The following is a 15,610-nucleotide window of genomic DNA, read 5'->3' on the forward strand; positions in this document are numbered from 1 at the left end:
GATAATGGAGCAGTCCATGCCCGCGTACAGCAAGACCTGGACAACATTCAAGCTTGGACTGATAAGTGACAAGTAACATTTGTGCCACACAAGTGCCAGGCAATAACTATCTCCAACAAGCGAGAATCTAACCACCGACCCTTAACATTTAACGGCATTACTAATGCTGAATCCCCCACCATCAACATCCTGGGGGCCACCATTGACCAGAAACTCAACTGGACCAGCCACTTAAATGCCGTGGCAACAAGAGCAGGTCAGAGGCTGGGTATTCAGCGATGAGTGATTCACCACCTGACTCCCCAAAGGCTTTCCACCATCTACAAGGCACAAGTCAGGAGTATGATGGAATACTCTCCACTTGCCTGGATGGGTGCAGCTCCAACAACATTCAAGAAGCTCGACAGCATGGCAGTATAATTGAGACAGTCAGACGGGTGTTTGGGTTGGGAGAGGGGGGTCACGGGACACAGTTCAGCGGTCACTGGAGCGGGGACCGTTGATATCCATGCGCCTTTGAGAGGTGAAACTTCGTGGACGGAGGACAGATTCTTAATATTTACCCAAAGTAAGCAGCCTGTAGCGGTGCAAAGAACAGTAGGTGGTTTGCGTCATAGGATTGAGGTTATAGGAACAACTGTAGGGAAATGTCTGTCAGGACAAGCAGATTATGTGATATTTTGCCAAAATACAGATGATTTAAAATATCGGCTACTTTATAAATGTTGCCATGCGACTTTTTCTTTAATGTAAAGCATCAACTTACTGTCTCCGTGTTGCAGCCTATTTTGCCCTGCGTGTCACTGGACATGGTGAAAAATGAAGGCTCCCTATATCTGGGAAGGTTCTTCAAAGGGATTCCAGTGATGCGTTTTAACTTCAAAAGGAAACAACAAACTCGGTGAGTCTTTGTTATATTAGAGATTCCTCTGGTGGGGGAGTCCAGAACAAGGGGACATCACCTTAAAATTAGAGCCAGGCCGTTCAGGGGTGATGTCAGGAAGCACTGACTGTGACCCTTCCTGTGGGCTTGTGTTAGAGCTGTGTGATATAGACTTGTATGTGTCACAATTACTACATTCATTAGTGTAGATGTATTATTTACAAGGTCTCTGTGCATGGCAGATTCCATTTCCTATTGTGAAAGGTTCCATACTTTCTGTGGGTATAAATATCATCATCATAGACAGTCCCTCGGAATCGAGGAAGACTTGCTTCCACTCCTGAAGTGAATTCTTTGGTGGCTAAACAGTCCAATACGAGAGCCACAAACTCTGTCACAGGTGGGACAGACAGACAGTCGTTGAGGGAAGGGGTGGGTGGGACTGGTTTGCCGCATGCTCGTTCCGCTGCCTGCGCTTGATTTCTGCATGCTCTCGGTGTTGAGACTCGAGGCACTCAGCACCCTCCACCTAGGGTGGTCTTGGGCCAGGGACTCCCAAGTGTCGGTGGGGATGTCGCACTTTATCAGGGAGGCTTTGAGGGTGTCCTTGTAGCGTTTCCGCTGCCCACCTTTGGCTCGTTTGCCGGGAAGGAGCTCCGAGTAGAGCACTTGCTTTGGGAGTCTCGTGTCTGGCATGCAGACCATGTGGCCTGCCCAGCGGAGCTGATCAAGTGTGGTCAGTGCTTCAATGCTGGGAATGTTGGCCTGAATGAGGACGCTGATGTTGGTGCGCCTGTCCTCCCAGGGGATTTGTAGGATCTTGCGGAGACATCGTTGGTGATATTTCTCCAGCAACTTAGTGTCTACTGCACATGGTCCATGTCTCTGAGCCATACAGGAGGGCAGGTATTACTACAGCCCTGTAGATCATGTGCTTGGTGGCAGCTTTGAGGGCCTGGTCTTCAAACAATCTTTTCCTCAGGCGGCCAAAGGCTGCACTGGCGCACTGGAGGCGGTGTTGGATCTCGTCGTCGATACCTGCTCTTGTTGATCGGAGGCTCCCGAGATATGGGAAGTGGTCCAGGATGTCCAGGGCCACGCCGTGGATCTTGATGACTGGGAGACCAACAGATCCACCATAGACCCAATCCACGTCCGGACCGGGGTCAAACAGGGCTGCATCATCGCTCTAATCCTCTTCTCAATCTTCCTCGCCGCCATGCTCTACCTCACAGTCAACAAGCACCCCGCTGGAGTGGAACTAAACTACAGAACCAGTGGGAACCTGTTCAACCTACGCTGTCTCCAGGCCAGCTCCAAGACCACCCAACCTCTGTCGTCGAGCTACAGTACGCAGACGACGCCTGCGTCTGCGCACATACAGAGGCCGCACTCCAGGACATAGTCGACGTATTTACTGAGGCGTACGAAAGCATGGGTCTTACGCTAAACATCTGTAAGACAAAGGTCCTCCATCAAGCTGTCCCCGCCCCACAGCACTGCCCCCCAGTCATCAAATATGGAGCTCTGTGGGTGACACGCAGGGAAAGCTTCCCTTGCTCTGGGTTAGTTGACAGAATGTGAAACCGGGGCTAAAAGTGTTAAATTATGAGGACAGGTTGCATAGTCTAGGCTTGTATCCCCTCGAGTACAAAAGATTAAGGGGTGATCTAACTGAGGTGTTTAAGATGATTAAAGGAGATGAGGAAGGAAATCGCAGAGGTGTACTGGGCATAATATTCCAATCATCCTTAGATACGGGGTGATGCTAGAGGACTGGGGAATTGCAAATGTTACACCATTATTCAAAAAAGGATGTAAAGATAAACGCAGCAACTGCAGGCCAGTCAGTTTAACCTCCGTGGGGATGCTTTTAGAAACCGTAAATATGGATGAAATTAACAGTCACTTGGATAGGTGTGGATTAATTAAGGAGAGCCAGCACCGATTTGTTAAAGGCAAATCATGTTTAACCACCTTGATCAAATTTTTTGATGGGGTAACAGAGAGGGTTGATGAGGGTAATATGGTTGACGTTATTTACATGGATTTCCAAAAGGCATTCGACAATGTGTCACATATTAGGCTTGCCAGCAAAATTGAAGCCCATGGAATAAAAGGGACAGTGGCAGCATGGATACGAAATTGGCTAAGTGACAGGAAACCGAGAGTAGTGGTGAAGGGTTGTTTTTCGGGCTGGAGGAAGGTACAGTGATGTTCCCCAGAGGTTAGTTCTAGGACAATTGCTTTTCTTGATATATATTAATGACTTGTACAATTTCAAAATTTGCAGATATATAGAAGTATAGTGAGCCATGTAGAGGAGAGTAATAAACTTCAGGAAGACATAGGCTGGTGAAATGGGCGGACACGTGGCGGATGAAATTTAACGCAGAAAAGTATGAAGTGATACATTTTGGTAGAAAGAATGAGGAGCCGACATATAAACTAAATGGTACAATCCTGAAGGGGGTGCACAAACAGAGACCTTGGGGGTATGTGTACACAAATCGTTGAAGGTGAGAAAGCAGTTGAAAAGGCTTACGGGATCCTGGGCTTCATATATAGAGGTATAGGGGCCAAACTTCAGTACCGCTGGAAAGCTGGTGCTCCCCCCAACTTTTTGTGGCCACTAGCGCCAAAATGTTTTCGTGGCTGGGCCACCCCAAATTCAGCTCTAAAAGTAGACAAATGGGTTCCAGCGCTAATGAACCCTTCCAAAGTGGATTTTTCAGTGGTGTGGCTGTCTTAATTTGAGTGTTATCACCACTGAGAAATTCAGCATGCAGGTAAGGGTTCTAATGAGTCGGCTGCAAAGGCCAGGGTTTGCAGCAAGGCCCTGAGGGGGGAGGGAGGATGGAAGGATGGCTCCAAGGATGGATGGCTGGTGTAAGAGGTGCAAGGAGAGTCAACAGATTCACTGATATGAAGCTGGAGACACTGATGGACGGTGGGGAGGACAGAAGAAGAATACTGTTTCCTGATGTGGGGAGACCTGGCAGATGCCAGTACATAATGCATGGAGGGAGATTGCAGGGGAGGTATCACTTTCAGGGCCGGTGAATTTCAGACCCATAGAGTACAAAAGTGTGGGAATTATGATGAACCTGTTTTTTAAAAAAAAACACTGATTCAGCCCCAACTGGAGTAGTGTGCCCAATTCTGGGCACCACACTTTAGGAAGGATGTGTAGGCCTTAGAGAAGGTGCAGAAAAAGTTTATGAGGATGATTGCAGCAATGAGGGACCTCAGTTACGTGGATAGACTGGAGAAGCTGGGGTTGTATTCCTTGGAGCAGAGAAGATTAGGAGGAGATTTGATAGAGGTGTTCATAATCATGAGAGGTCTGGACAGAGTAGATGGGAAACTGTTCCCATTGGCAGAAGGATTGAGAACCAGAGGATACAGATATAAGGTGACTGGCAAAAAAAAGCAAAGCTGACATAAGAAAAAACTTATTTCCGCAGTGAGTGGTTAGGATCTGGAATGCACTGCCTGATGGGGTAGTGGAGGAAGACTCAATCTAATTTTTCAAAAGGGAGTTGGATAAGTACCTGAAGAATTTTTTGTAGGACTATGGGGTAATGGCGTGGGAGTGGGATGGACTAACTGCGAGCTGGCATGGGCTCGACGGGCGAAATGGCCGCCTTTTGTACTGTAAGCATTCTATGATTCTATGATATGGTAAATAGAGAAACTATTTCCTCTGGTTGGAGAGTCCAGAACAAGGGGACATCAGCTTAAAATTAGAGCTAGGCCGTTCAGGGGTGATGTCAGCAAGCACTTCTTCACACAAAGGGTAGTGGAAATCTGAAACTCGCTGCCCCCAAAAAGCTGTTGGGTCTGGGAGTCAACTGGAGCTTTCAAAGCTGAGACTGATAGATTTTTGTTGGGTAAAGGGTATTGAGGAATCAAATCATAGAAATCATAAAAATTTGCAACACAGAATGAGGCCATTTCGGCCCATCGTATCTGTGCCGGCCAACAAAGAACTATCCAGCCTAATCCCACTTTCCAGGTATTGGTTCATAGCCTTGTAGGTTATGGCACTTCAAGTGCACATCCAAGTACTTTTTAAATGTGGTGAGGGTTTATGCCTCTACCACCCTTTCAGGCAGTGAGTTCCAGACCCCCACCACCCTCTGGGTGAAGAAATTTCCCCTCATATCTCTTCTAAACCTCCAACCAATTACTTTACATCTATACCTGGCTTTTGACCCCTCTGCGAAGGGAAATAGGTCCTTCCCACTCACTCTATCTAGGCCCCTCATAATTTTATACACCTCTATAAGGTCTCCCCTTAGCCTCCTCTGTTCCAAAGAAAACAAACCCAGCCTATCCAATCTTTCCTCATAGTTAAAATTCTCCAGTCCAGGCAACATCCTCGTGAATCTCCTCTGTACCCTCTCTAGTACAATCACACATTTCCTGTAATGTGACCAGAACTACACTCTAGCTGTGGCCTAACTAGTGTTTTATACAGTTCAAGCATAACCTCCATGCTCTTGTATTCTATGCCTCAACAAATAAAGGCAAGTATTCTGTATGCCTCCTTATAACCACCTTCTCTACCTGGCCTGCTACCTTCAGGGATCTGTGGACCTGCACTCCAACGTCCCTTTGTTCCTCTACACTTTTCATTGTTCTACCATTTAATGTGTATTCCCTTGCCTTGTTAGCCCTCCCCAATTGCATTACCTCACACTTTTCCGGATTGAATTCCATTTGTCACTGTTCTGCCCAACTGACCAGTTCATTGATATCGTCCTTCAGTCTACATCTTCTTCATTATCAACCACACAGTTGATTTTAGTATCATCTGCAAACTTCTTAAGCATACCCCCTACATTCAAGTCTAAATAATTGATATATACCACAAAAAGTAAAGGACCTAGTACTGAGCCCTGGAAACAGCCTTCCAGTTACAAAAACATCCATCAACCATTACCCTTTGCTTCCTGTCTCTCAGCCAATTTTGGATCCAACTTGCCACTTTGCCCTGGATCCCATGGACTTTTACTTTCATGACCAATCTACCATGTGGAACCTTATCAAAAGGCTTGCTAAAATCCATATACACTGCATCAAACACACTGCCCTCATTGATCCTCCTTGTTACTTTCTCAAAAAATTCAATCAAGTTAGTCAGACATGATCTTCCCTTAACAAATCCATGCTGACTGTCCTTGATTAATCTGTGTCTTTCTAAATGAAGGTTTAACCTGTGTCTCAGAATTTTTTCCAATAATTTTTCCACCACTGAGGTTAGGCTGACTGGCCTGTAATTACTTGGTCTATCCGTTTCTCCCTTTTTAAACAAAGGTACGATGTTAGCAGTCCTCCAGTCGTCTGGCACCACACTTGTAGCCAGAGAGGATCGGAAAATGATGGTCAGAGCCGCTGCTATTTCCTCTTGCTTCTCCGGGCCCGGGAATTTATCCACTTTCAAAGCTGCTAAACTCCTTTAATACTTCCTCTCTGTTTATTTTATCTAATATTTCACACTCCTGCTTGATTGCAATATCTGCAACGCCCCTCCCTTTTGTGAAAACAGTCGCGAAGTATTCATTAAATACTATACCCACATCTTCCACCTCCACACACACATTACCTTTATGGTCTCTAATAGGCCCTACTCTTTCTTTAGTTATCCTCCTGCTCTTAATGTATTTATAAAACATCTTTGGGTTGTCCTTGATATTACTTGCCAAAATGTTTTCATGTTCTTTCTTTGCTTTCCTAATTTCCTTTTTAATTTCATCCCTGCACTTTCTATACTGTAGGGTTTTTGCAGTATTGAGCCCTCGGTATCTGTCATAAGCTTCCCTTTTTTTCTTTATCCTACTGCTGTATGCTCCTTGACACTGGATACGGAACCAAGGTGCGTAGATGGAGTTGAGGTACAAATCAGACATAATTTAATTGAATGGGTGAAAGGCACGAGGGGCCGAATGGCCTCCTCCTGCTCCTAACGTTTCTTTGGATGGGAGAATGTTAAAGCTCTGCAGGTGGTGGTGATGGAAGCTGTCTGTGGCACCGAGAGTTTGTGACAGAAAGTAGAGAAAACTGCTGTAAAACATCCAGGGGTCATGAAAGGTGCTATATAAATGCAAGTTCTTTCTTTCTCTATATTAGGCTGCACACCCAATCACCCCTAAATTTACCTCCATTAAGGTCGAGTGAATTTTGTTGCCATTTTGTAAACCTGATTTGTGAGATTTGAGCAGTAATTTATTACAAAACACAAAAATGTATGTAAATTGTTTTCATACTCAAAATGGAAACTTGTTGAACGATTCTTTTGAAATAATTATGAAACAATGTTTTTCCTCAGTTTGTTTTGAATCCCCATGCGGGGCCCTCCTGGACCTCACGGGGTGAGAATGCTGCACTTTCACTGGGCGGAGATGGGATTGAGTTCAGTGCGCACTAATGAGATAAAATGTCTGACTGTTCTTCCAGAGCCTCAGCTGCTTGCTTTCAGCAATCTTGGGCCAGCTCCCAATGGGCAGCACTCCAGAGGTTTTGGCAGCAGTTTAGCACATTCTTCTTTCCAAATCATTAGTCTGCTCGAGGAATAACTCAATGCAAGATTTGAACATCCAAAACTCTGCTGCCCCATATCCTAACTCGCACCGTCCCCTTCGCCCATCACCCCGTGCTCCCGCTCCGAAAACGCCTCAATTTAAAAGTTGTCCTCAAATGTTTTTAAATCCCTCAATGGCCTCGACCCTCCCTATCTCTGTAACCTCCATCAACCCAATAACCCCCCCCCCCCGAGATCTCTGCGCTCCTCCAATTCTGGCTTCTTGAGCATCCCCATTAATATCACTCCACCATTGGTGGCCGTGCCTTCAGCTGTCTGGGGCCCTAAGCTCTGGAATTCCCTCCCTAAACCTCTCCATCTCTCTCTTACCTTTCTCTCCTTCTTTAATACGCTCCTTAAAACCTATCTCTTGACCAAGCTTTTGGTCACCTGTCCTAATATCTCCTTATATGGCTTGGTGTCTAATTCTTTGACGCACTTTGGGATGTTTTACTACATTAAAAGCACTATATAAATGCACGTTGTTGTTTATTAGTAATAAAAGTATAGGGTGAAAGGGCAGTGTGACTGACAGACAAGAATCATCAAATTGGGTAAGGAAGCGTCTGTTCGCTATCCAATGGGTGGTGGGGAAGGCAGTGCGCCGCTTGATTGGTCATGTCGGGCGACCAATGGCGAGAGTGTGGGGGCGGGGCGGTTGGAGACAGGAGGTCATGTGACACAGCTCCAAGATTCTGTCCAACCAGAGTTGGCATCGCTGGCTCTAACGTTATGGGACAGTGTTACACAGCAGTCGGTGCGAGCGTAAGACATGTGGAATGATCAGTTGTGTTTTTCATGGGCAGGTTTTCAGTGGAATTTGACTTTAGAACGTTTGACACTGAGGGCACAATATTCCAAGCCGGCCACGAGCAAAACAACACCTGGATCATGCTCGCTCTGCACAATGGAAGACTTCAGGTCCAATACAGCAATGCCAATGAGGTCACATCAGGAGTGACCAATGGAGGTCCACTGCTACATGATGGCCACTGGCACACAGTAAGTTCCCAACCGGTTACCATTTGCTTTCCTCCTTTTAAGGAGTGCCAGGCAAGAAGAATAATTTTGTGTTGAATTATTGGGTGTCAGCCATGGGTAAGTAGGTGGCACCCACACCTCTGTATCAGAATGTCGTGGGTTCAAATCTCAGATCCAGAGACTCGAGCCCGTAATCCGTAATCCAGGCTGACCCTCCCAGTGCTCCACTGAGGGAGTGCTGCACTGTCAGAGGGGCAGGACTGAGTGAGCACTGCACTGTCGGAGGGGGCAGTACTGAGGCAGCGCTGCACTGTCGGAGGGGCAGTACTGAGGGAGCGCTGCACTGTCGGAGGGGCAGTACTGATGGAGCGCTGCACTGTTGGAGGGGCAGTACTGAGGCAGCGCTGCACTGTTGGAGGGGCAGTACTGAGGCAGCGCTGCACTGTCAGAGGGGCAGGACTGAGGGAGCGCTGCACTGTTGGAGGGGCAGTACTGAGGCAGCGCTGCACTGTCGGAGGGGCAGTACTGATGGAGTGCTGCACTGTCGGAGGGGCAGTACTGAGGGAGCGTTGCACTGTCGGAGGTGCCGTATTTTGGATGAGACGTTGAACCATGGCCCCGTCTGCTCTCAGGTGGATGTAAAAGATCCCATAGCACTATTTTGAAGAGGAGCAGGGGAGTCCTCCCAGTCTCCTGGGGAAATTATTTATCCCTCAATCAGCATCAGAAAGCAGATTATTTGGTCATTTATCACAGCGCTGTTTGTGGGATCTTGCTTTGCCAAATTGGCTGCTGCGTTTCATACATTACAACAGTGACTTCACTTGGCTGTAAAGCACTATGGGACGTCTTGAGGTCGTGAAAGGCGCTATATAAATGCAAGTTCTTTATCTTTTTATTATAAGCTGATAGTTTTTGATTAAATTTCATTTCATCATTGCTGATGGACCGGACTATCCGTGTTGTGTGTGTGTTCTGTTAGCGTGCCGGGTTTCAGTTTGCTGTTTCTGAAGTTTTCTGTGTTTCAGATTTCTGTCGAAGAATCAAAAAACAGCTTAATCGTGAAAGTTGCACGAGAGGCAGTGATGAATATTAACATCCCCAGGGGCCTATTCCTGGAGAGCCTGGGATTATTTCAGATAAACATCACTGTTGGAGGCCTCTTTAATGACAGGCAGCTTGTTAAATGGGTAACTTACTTTATTAAACTTTCTAATCGCCACGGTATGTTTTGGGGTCATTTTTAGAATGTGTGGGAAGAGTCACATGTCCTGTGTGGAAGTTACATGGCTTATGTGGTGTCATGTGACCGATTTTGGGTGTGGGGTGGCACATGACTTTTGAGGGAGTCACATGACCCATGTGGGGGAGTCAAGTCATATCGAGATAGTCACGACGTATGTTGTGGGACAGGATCACGCAACCTGGGGGAGTCATGTGACCTATTTGGGGGCGTCACATGTCCTATGGGGGTGGGGTGACATGTCCTGTGGGGGAGTCACACGTCCTAAGGGGGGGGGTGACGTGACATGTCCTATGGGGGGGGGGTCACATGTCCTGTGGAGGGGTCGTTTGCTCATATTTAGTCATTCCCCTTCCTGGCAGGATTTCTCTCCCTGTGCAATTCCCCATTGGTTTGTGGAGGGAGATTCCGTGTCAGGAATAGAAACTGTACATGTAGCAAACCTGTCTGTGATTCCCAAGATCTGATTCGTCGTCCTTCAGATTAACCCCCGATTGGATGCGTGCATGCGTGGCTGGAACTGGATGAATGGCGAAGACACAATAATAAGTGAGACTATCAAACACGATGAAAGAATGCAGTGCTTCTCTGAGCTGGAGAGTGGATCTTACTACCCCGGAGAGGGCTTTGCGTCCTTCGCTGTCAGCTACGGTAGGTGCCAATCTCCTTTCCTTGCACCACTGAAGTCTTTGCCCTTCAGACAGGGCGGGCACTTGCTCTCAGATCTTCAAGTGCATCAGAAAAAGCTAGACTTTGGCAGGATGCTATTAAGTCATGAGGTCAGGTCTGTGGGCCGCTGACAGACTTGAAGCATGAGGGTTTGTGTTGGGACCTCAGTATCAGCCCTTAGACTCGATTGTATTTGCAAGCTAACTAGTATCAGAATGATGAACCTATTCCTTCATATTCCTAAATTCATTTGTAATTTAATTTTAGCTCAGTAGTGAGACTGGAAATGTTTCTATCTCCATGTGTTTCCATGTCACTTTTTTTGACATTTGCCAGTCTTGGACCTACTTCGCCAGTCCACCCAATTCCAGTTGTAATCGGCCTCTGTCTTCTAAGGTCCTGACTTAATGCGCAATTTACGAACCGTGCTGCCTATGCCCTGCTCCAGATGGTTAATGAACAGGAGGAGGACACAGGACTGACTCCTGGGACACACCAATAGTGACTGGACCCTATTAGCAAACAGCCCCATTCAAACCTTTAGACATATTTGCAATCCATCGCACAATATCACCCTTGACCCCTGGGACTTCATTTTAACGCAAAGTTTCTCTTTATCGGAAGGATTTTTTGGAGACCCAAGCAGATGATGTACGCTGGATCTCTCAGATCCGCGCTGGTTATATCCACTGCCACCTGCAATTACTGATAGGGGCAGTGCGACCCAACCAAGTAGAATTGATCAATTGCTTTTGAAGAGGTGTGTGTGATTTAATTTAGTAAAAAAATGAATTGCTGCAAAAGTGATTCTGAAAAATATGTGTTGCAAATATATTACTAAAAATATCAAATGACTGCTACTTTTAAAAACACAGATACAAGCCCGAGTAATGACGATGGGAGCTGGGCGGTAAATGTCGATCTCTCAATCCGCCCCTCAACAGACACTGGGGTCTTGTTCGCTTTGATAAACGACAACAATGTCTCGCTCTCTCTGGCTGTCATGGATTTGAACGCAGCTGCACAGGTAACTAACGGGATGAATTCATAGAATCGAGGAGCAGTGGGGGTCAGAGAGCCAGGGGTCAGAGGGCAGAATTGAGAGGGGAGGTCAGCTTGATTCAGTTGGTATCAATTTCAGGTGGTCATTGGTTCAAGTCCCACTCCAGGACCCGGGCACATAATCCAGGCTGATGCTCCAATGCAGTACTGAGGGAGCGCAGCCCTGTGGGAGGGGAAGTACTGAGGGAGCACTGCACTGTCTGAGGGGCAGTACTGAGGGGGCACTACACTGTCGGAAGGGCAGTGCTGAGGGTGCGCTGCACTGTCGGAGGGGCAGTACTGAGGGAGCTCTGCACTGTCGGAGTATCAGTACTGAGGGAGCACTGTACTGTTGGAGATGCCGTCTTTCAGTTGAGATGTTAACATGTTCAGGTGGGTCTAAAATATTTCATGTCTGCTATTTGAGGAAGAGCAGGGGAATTTTCATGGCCCAGGTTTTCCCTCAATCACGAAAAACAGACCACTCATCTAATTGTTGGTTGTTGGGTTTTCCTACCAATGGACTGTACTTCATTGTTATTGGCTGAGAGCGGGGCAGTGGGATTAGTTTTAGATTTACCTGGGAATGGTAGCATAGTGGTTAAGTTACTGGACTAGTAATCCAGAGGCCTGGACTAATGATCCAGAGACGTGAGTTCAAATCTCAACAGTTAATTAAATAAATCTGGAATAAAAGACTTGTATCAATAATGGTGACCATAAAACTACTGGATTGTTGTTAAAACCCATCTGGTTCACTGATGTCCTTTCGGGAAGGAAATCTGCCGTCCTTACCCGGTCTGGCCTATATGTGACTCCAGACCCACAGCAATATGGATGACTCTTAAATGCCCTCTGAAATGGCCTAGATGTACCTTCACCACACGCCTTCTTGAACCTGCAGCGGCTCACCAACACCTTCCGAAGGGGAAATTAGGGATGGGCAATAATCCTAGCCTTGCCAGCGACCTCCACATCCCGTGAATGAATAAAAAAGGCTTTAACAAAGGGCCACCATAGACACAATGAGATGAATGGCCTCCTGTGCTGTAAACTTTAATTCATTAGTTGTGAATCTCTATGACATCCCGAGGCTATGTTAAGATACTATATAAATGCAAGCTCTTCCTTCTATCCCTCCCGTTCCTGCATTGCGTTTTGCCTCACCTTTTATCATATATCTGCTCTCTGCCATCGCACTGAACGAGATACAACACTCTGTGAGGAGCATAAGGAAAGTGGTGTTTCTGTGTAATCATTGCACCCTCTCTAAACTTTGAGCTCATCCAAAACTCTGCTGCCCATATCCTAACTCACACCAAGTTCTGCTCACCCATCACCCCCTGTGCTCGCTGACCTACATTGGCTTCTGTCCCGGCAATGCCTTAATTTTAATATTCTCATCCTCATGTTCAAATCCCTCCCTGGCCTCGCCCCTTCCTATCTCTAACCACCTCCCACCCCCAACCCTCGGAGATATCTGTGTTCCTCCAATTGTGGCCTCTTGCTCATCCCCGATTTCCATCGCTCCACCATTGGTGGTCATGCCTTCAGCTGTCTGTGCCCTAAGCTCTGGAATTCCCTCCTGTAAGTGGTTTCTCTTGGGTGTTTTCGAAGCACCCCCACTTTACAATAGTTCTAACACTGGAATTACTGTACTGAACAGATGAATGAGTCAGGGATGGGTACCTTGGTCTGAGTACCGGCAATGTTTTTATTAAAGTTAAAATACACACCTGCACCCAGTAAAACTCCACACACCCTGGTGTGTAAAACAAACAAATGCAGTACAATACACAGTTTGGCCTGTCTAAACAAGTCCCTAACGTGACGTACCCATGTCTAAAACACCTCTCTTGAAAACTCCTAAAATTTGGTTGGGACACACAACATCCTTTCACACAATGTGGTGGTCTTAAAGATCCATGGGCTAGGATAACTGCTCATCAGTTACCTCTCTGGCTTACTCGTTGCTTCTCCCGATGAGGCATATCTTCTGGTGACCATAAAACTACTGGATTGTGGTACCAATCTGTGGTATTGAAGTCCAGTCTCAAGATCAGCCTCCCAGTCGAAGTAGCAAGGCTCTCTTAGCTCATAGATGGTGGTTTCTTCTCTCCGTCCCAGATGGAGTGTTCGGTTCTTGTGCGTTGCAAGCATGTGTCGATAGTTGGGGGGGTGGGTGTGAGAGAGAGAGCGAGAGCGATTCCAACTGCCTTCTCTTATACCTGCAAGACTGTTTAAACTCCAACTGTCCTTCCCGCCTGCGGCTGTCTAACTGAAAAGACAACAATCAAGTCTTTGCCTGCCCCTTTGTCAAACTGGGTTGTTACTTAATGTCTCAATGATGGGTTCACATTCCATGACAAAAGGCGCTCAATTAACCTGCTTTCAGCCATTCTCATTCCTGCCCAGCTAGTGTGTATTCAGGTTAAAACATGTTTGGACTTGCCCAGGTTAGCTCTTCTGCTGTATGTGTCCCAGCAAAGTTCAAAACTTTTAAGTCCAAAAGTTTACACCGCTGTTTTCGCCGAATCTTACAGTCGCCCCTATGATATTTCATAAATCCTTCTGAAATATCAAACGTTCGCTGGTGAAAACATGTCATGGTCCAACCAACCCTATATACTTTACTTTTGACACCTCGAATACATCAGTTAAATATAACCGTGCACCGCACTGTTACCATAGAGATACAGAAAGTTACATTCAAGGTTCGTTAACAAAGCCTCCCATCGACTCTGGAGCGCCTGACTTCCCTTTTTACAAGAAATTCACAACAGGTATATCAATCAACAACTATACAATGGCGAGAACCTGTGAGCATATCCGGATCCACAGAGGAACTTCTACATTCAAACCAAGGTCCCACCAGGCCGGAGAATTGATCCCTTTAATTTCCTCCCCTGTTTTGGTTTGTCTGTTCCAATGTAAAATTATGTTTCTGCGAGGGCTCCACGGCTTTTATGTACCCGCGCTAAACACCGTCGTGACATCATTGAGCACCCCTCGCCTCTGCCTTCCCAGACCAACGTCGTACACTCCCATATCGTACAACCTTCCCGTAACTGAGTTCAAAGAACTGGCGGAACATTTCTTGAATGAGTGCCTCATACAGCTGCTCAGTTTTTCTTGGACACCACTCGGGCAGATGTACCCCGGTTAAGTTTAAAATGAATGACGCGACTGCATAATGCACCCCCTGGAATAAAACCTTCCCGGTCAGGACTAAAACTAAACCGTTCCCTGGGCCTGGTTTGGTGGCAGGACACCTAACTTCTGTCGCCTGTACCGGTGGGGCTGTGAGCAGGGGCTTTCTCTTGTGTGCGACAAGCTCCGTGGAATTTATTGTGTTGGGGGGGTCTGGGACCACGCAGGAGTCCATACTCAGAGATCCCATCTGATCCCAGCTCTGGAATCCTGGCATTGCCTCGAAAAGGCAATCGACACACCCGCTGGGCAGATCTGTTCCGACCCCCACATACACACACACATTCCCTGTTCCTCCTTCCACCACTTGTCCCAGCACACCTCCACTCCCCCCTTTGATCCCGTGATCCGTCGGTACGTATCATTCCCCAGTCGTTCCCAGTCCGCTGTCTGGTTCCCCGTGTCCTGACTCAATTTCCTGAGTCACCACCACCGTCTGGGACACGGTATGGAAGCCTCCCCATATGTGAACCCGGCGTGGCTGGAGTATTTCGTCGAATTCGACCTCAGTCACCCTGGCCACCTTCCCTCGTGGAAGTAGGCTGCCATCCCGTCCGTGTCACCTGTCCATTCCCCCCCCCCCCCCCAGTACATCTGTAGTGGAAGGACTACTCAGCGTCCCCCGTCCCCCCCACATCTGCTGTGTACCCAGTTCCGGCCAAGCTCCAAAGAACGATTACCAGGGTTCTCTCCATCTCTCTCTCGGCTTCCTGTAAAGATACAAAGAAACAACAACCTTTCTGTGAGAGGGTATACCTCCACAGGTCTGGCTTCATCAAAAACACACTCTGTAAAACACAAAACTGAGAAGGAAACTATATACACCACCACCCGTCTCTGGGTGGCCCCGCTAGGTCTCCACGACCTGGGGCCTTTTACGGCTCCTCGGTGGTGTGTAAGGAGGCGACCACTGTGCTCTCGGCCCTGGGATCCTGCTACTCCTCCTAACCACCACCACCACGGGCTCCTCACTGTCCCAAACTATGGGAGGAAGACC

General features: G+C 47.2%; 1 protein-coding gene across 1 annotated transcript in view; it reads left to right on the forward strand.

Moving 5' to 3' along the window:
- LOC139274982 (growth arrest-specific protein 6-like) overlaps positions 1–15,610 on the forward strand; it is a 48,705-nt gene that overhangs the window by 30,074 nt on the left and 3,021 nt on the right. The window contains exons 9-13 of the mRNA XM_070891800.1: positions 783–901; positions 8,276–8,471; positions 9,479–9,640; positions 10,176–10,344; positions 11,238–11,389. Of these exons, the coding sequence (XP_070747901.1) occupies positions 783–901; positions 8,276–8,471; positions 9,479–9,640; positions 10,176–10,344; positions 11,238–11,389 (798 nt within the window). The remainder of the gene's footprint in view (positions 1–782; positions 902–8,275; positions 8,472–9,478; positions 9,641–10,175; positions 10,345–11,237; positions 11,390–15,610) is intronic.

Source organism: Pristiophorus japonicus, chromosome 10 (genome assembly GCF_044704955.1).
Source record: "Pristiophorus japonicus isolate sPriJap1 chromosome 10, sPriJap1.hap1, whole genome shotgun sequence".
Lineage (NCBI taxonomy): Eukaryota > Metazoa > Chordata > Chondrichthyes > Pristiophoridae > Pristiophorus > Pristiophorus japonicus.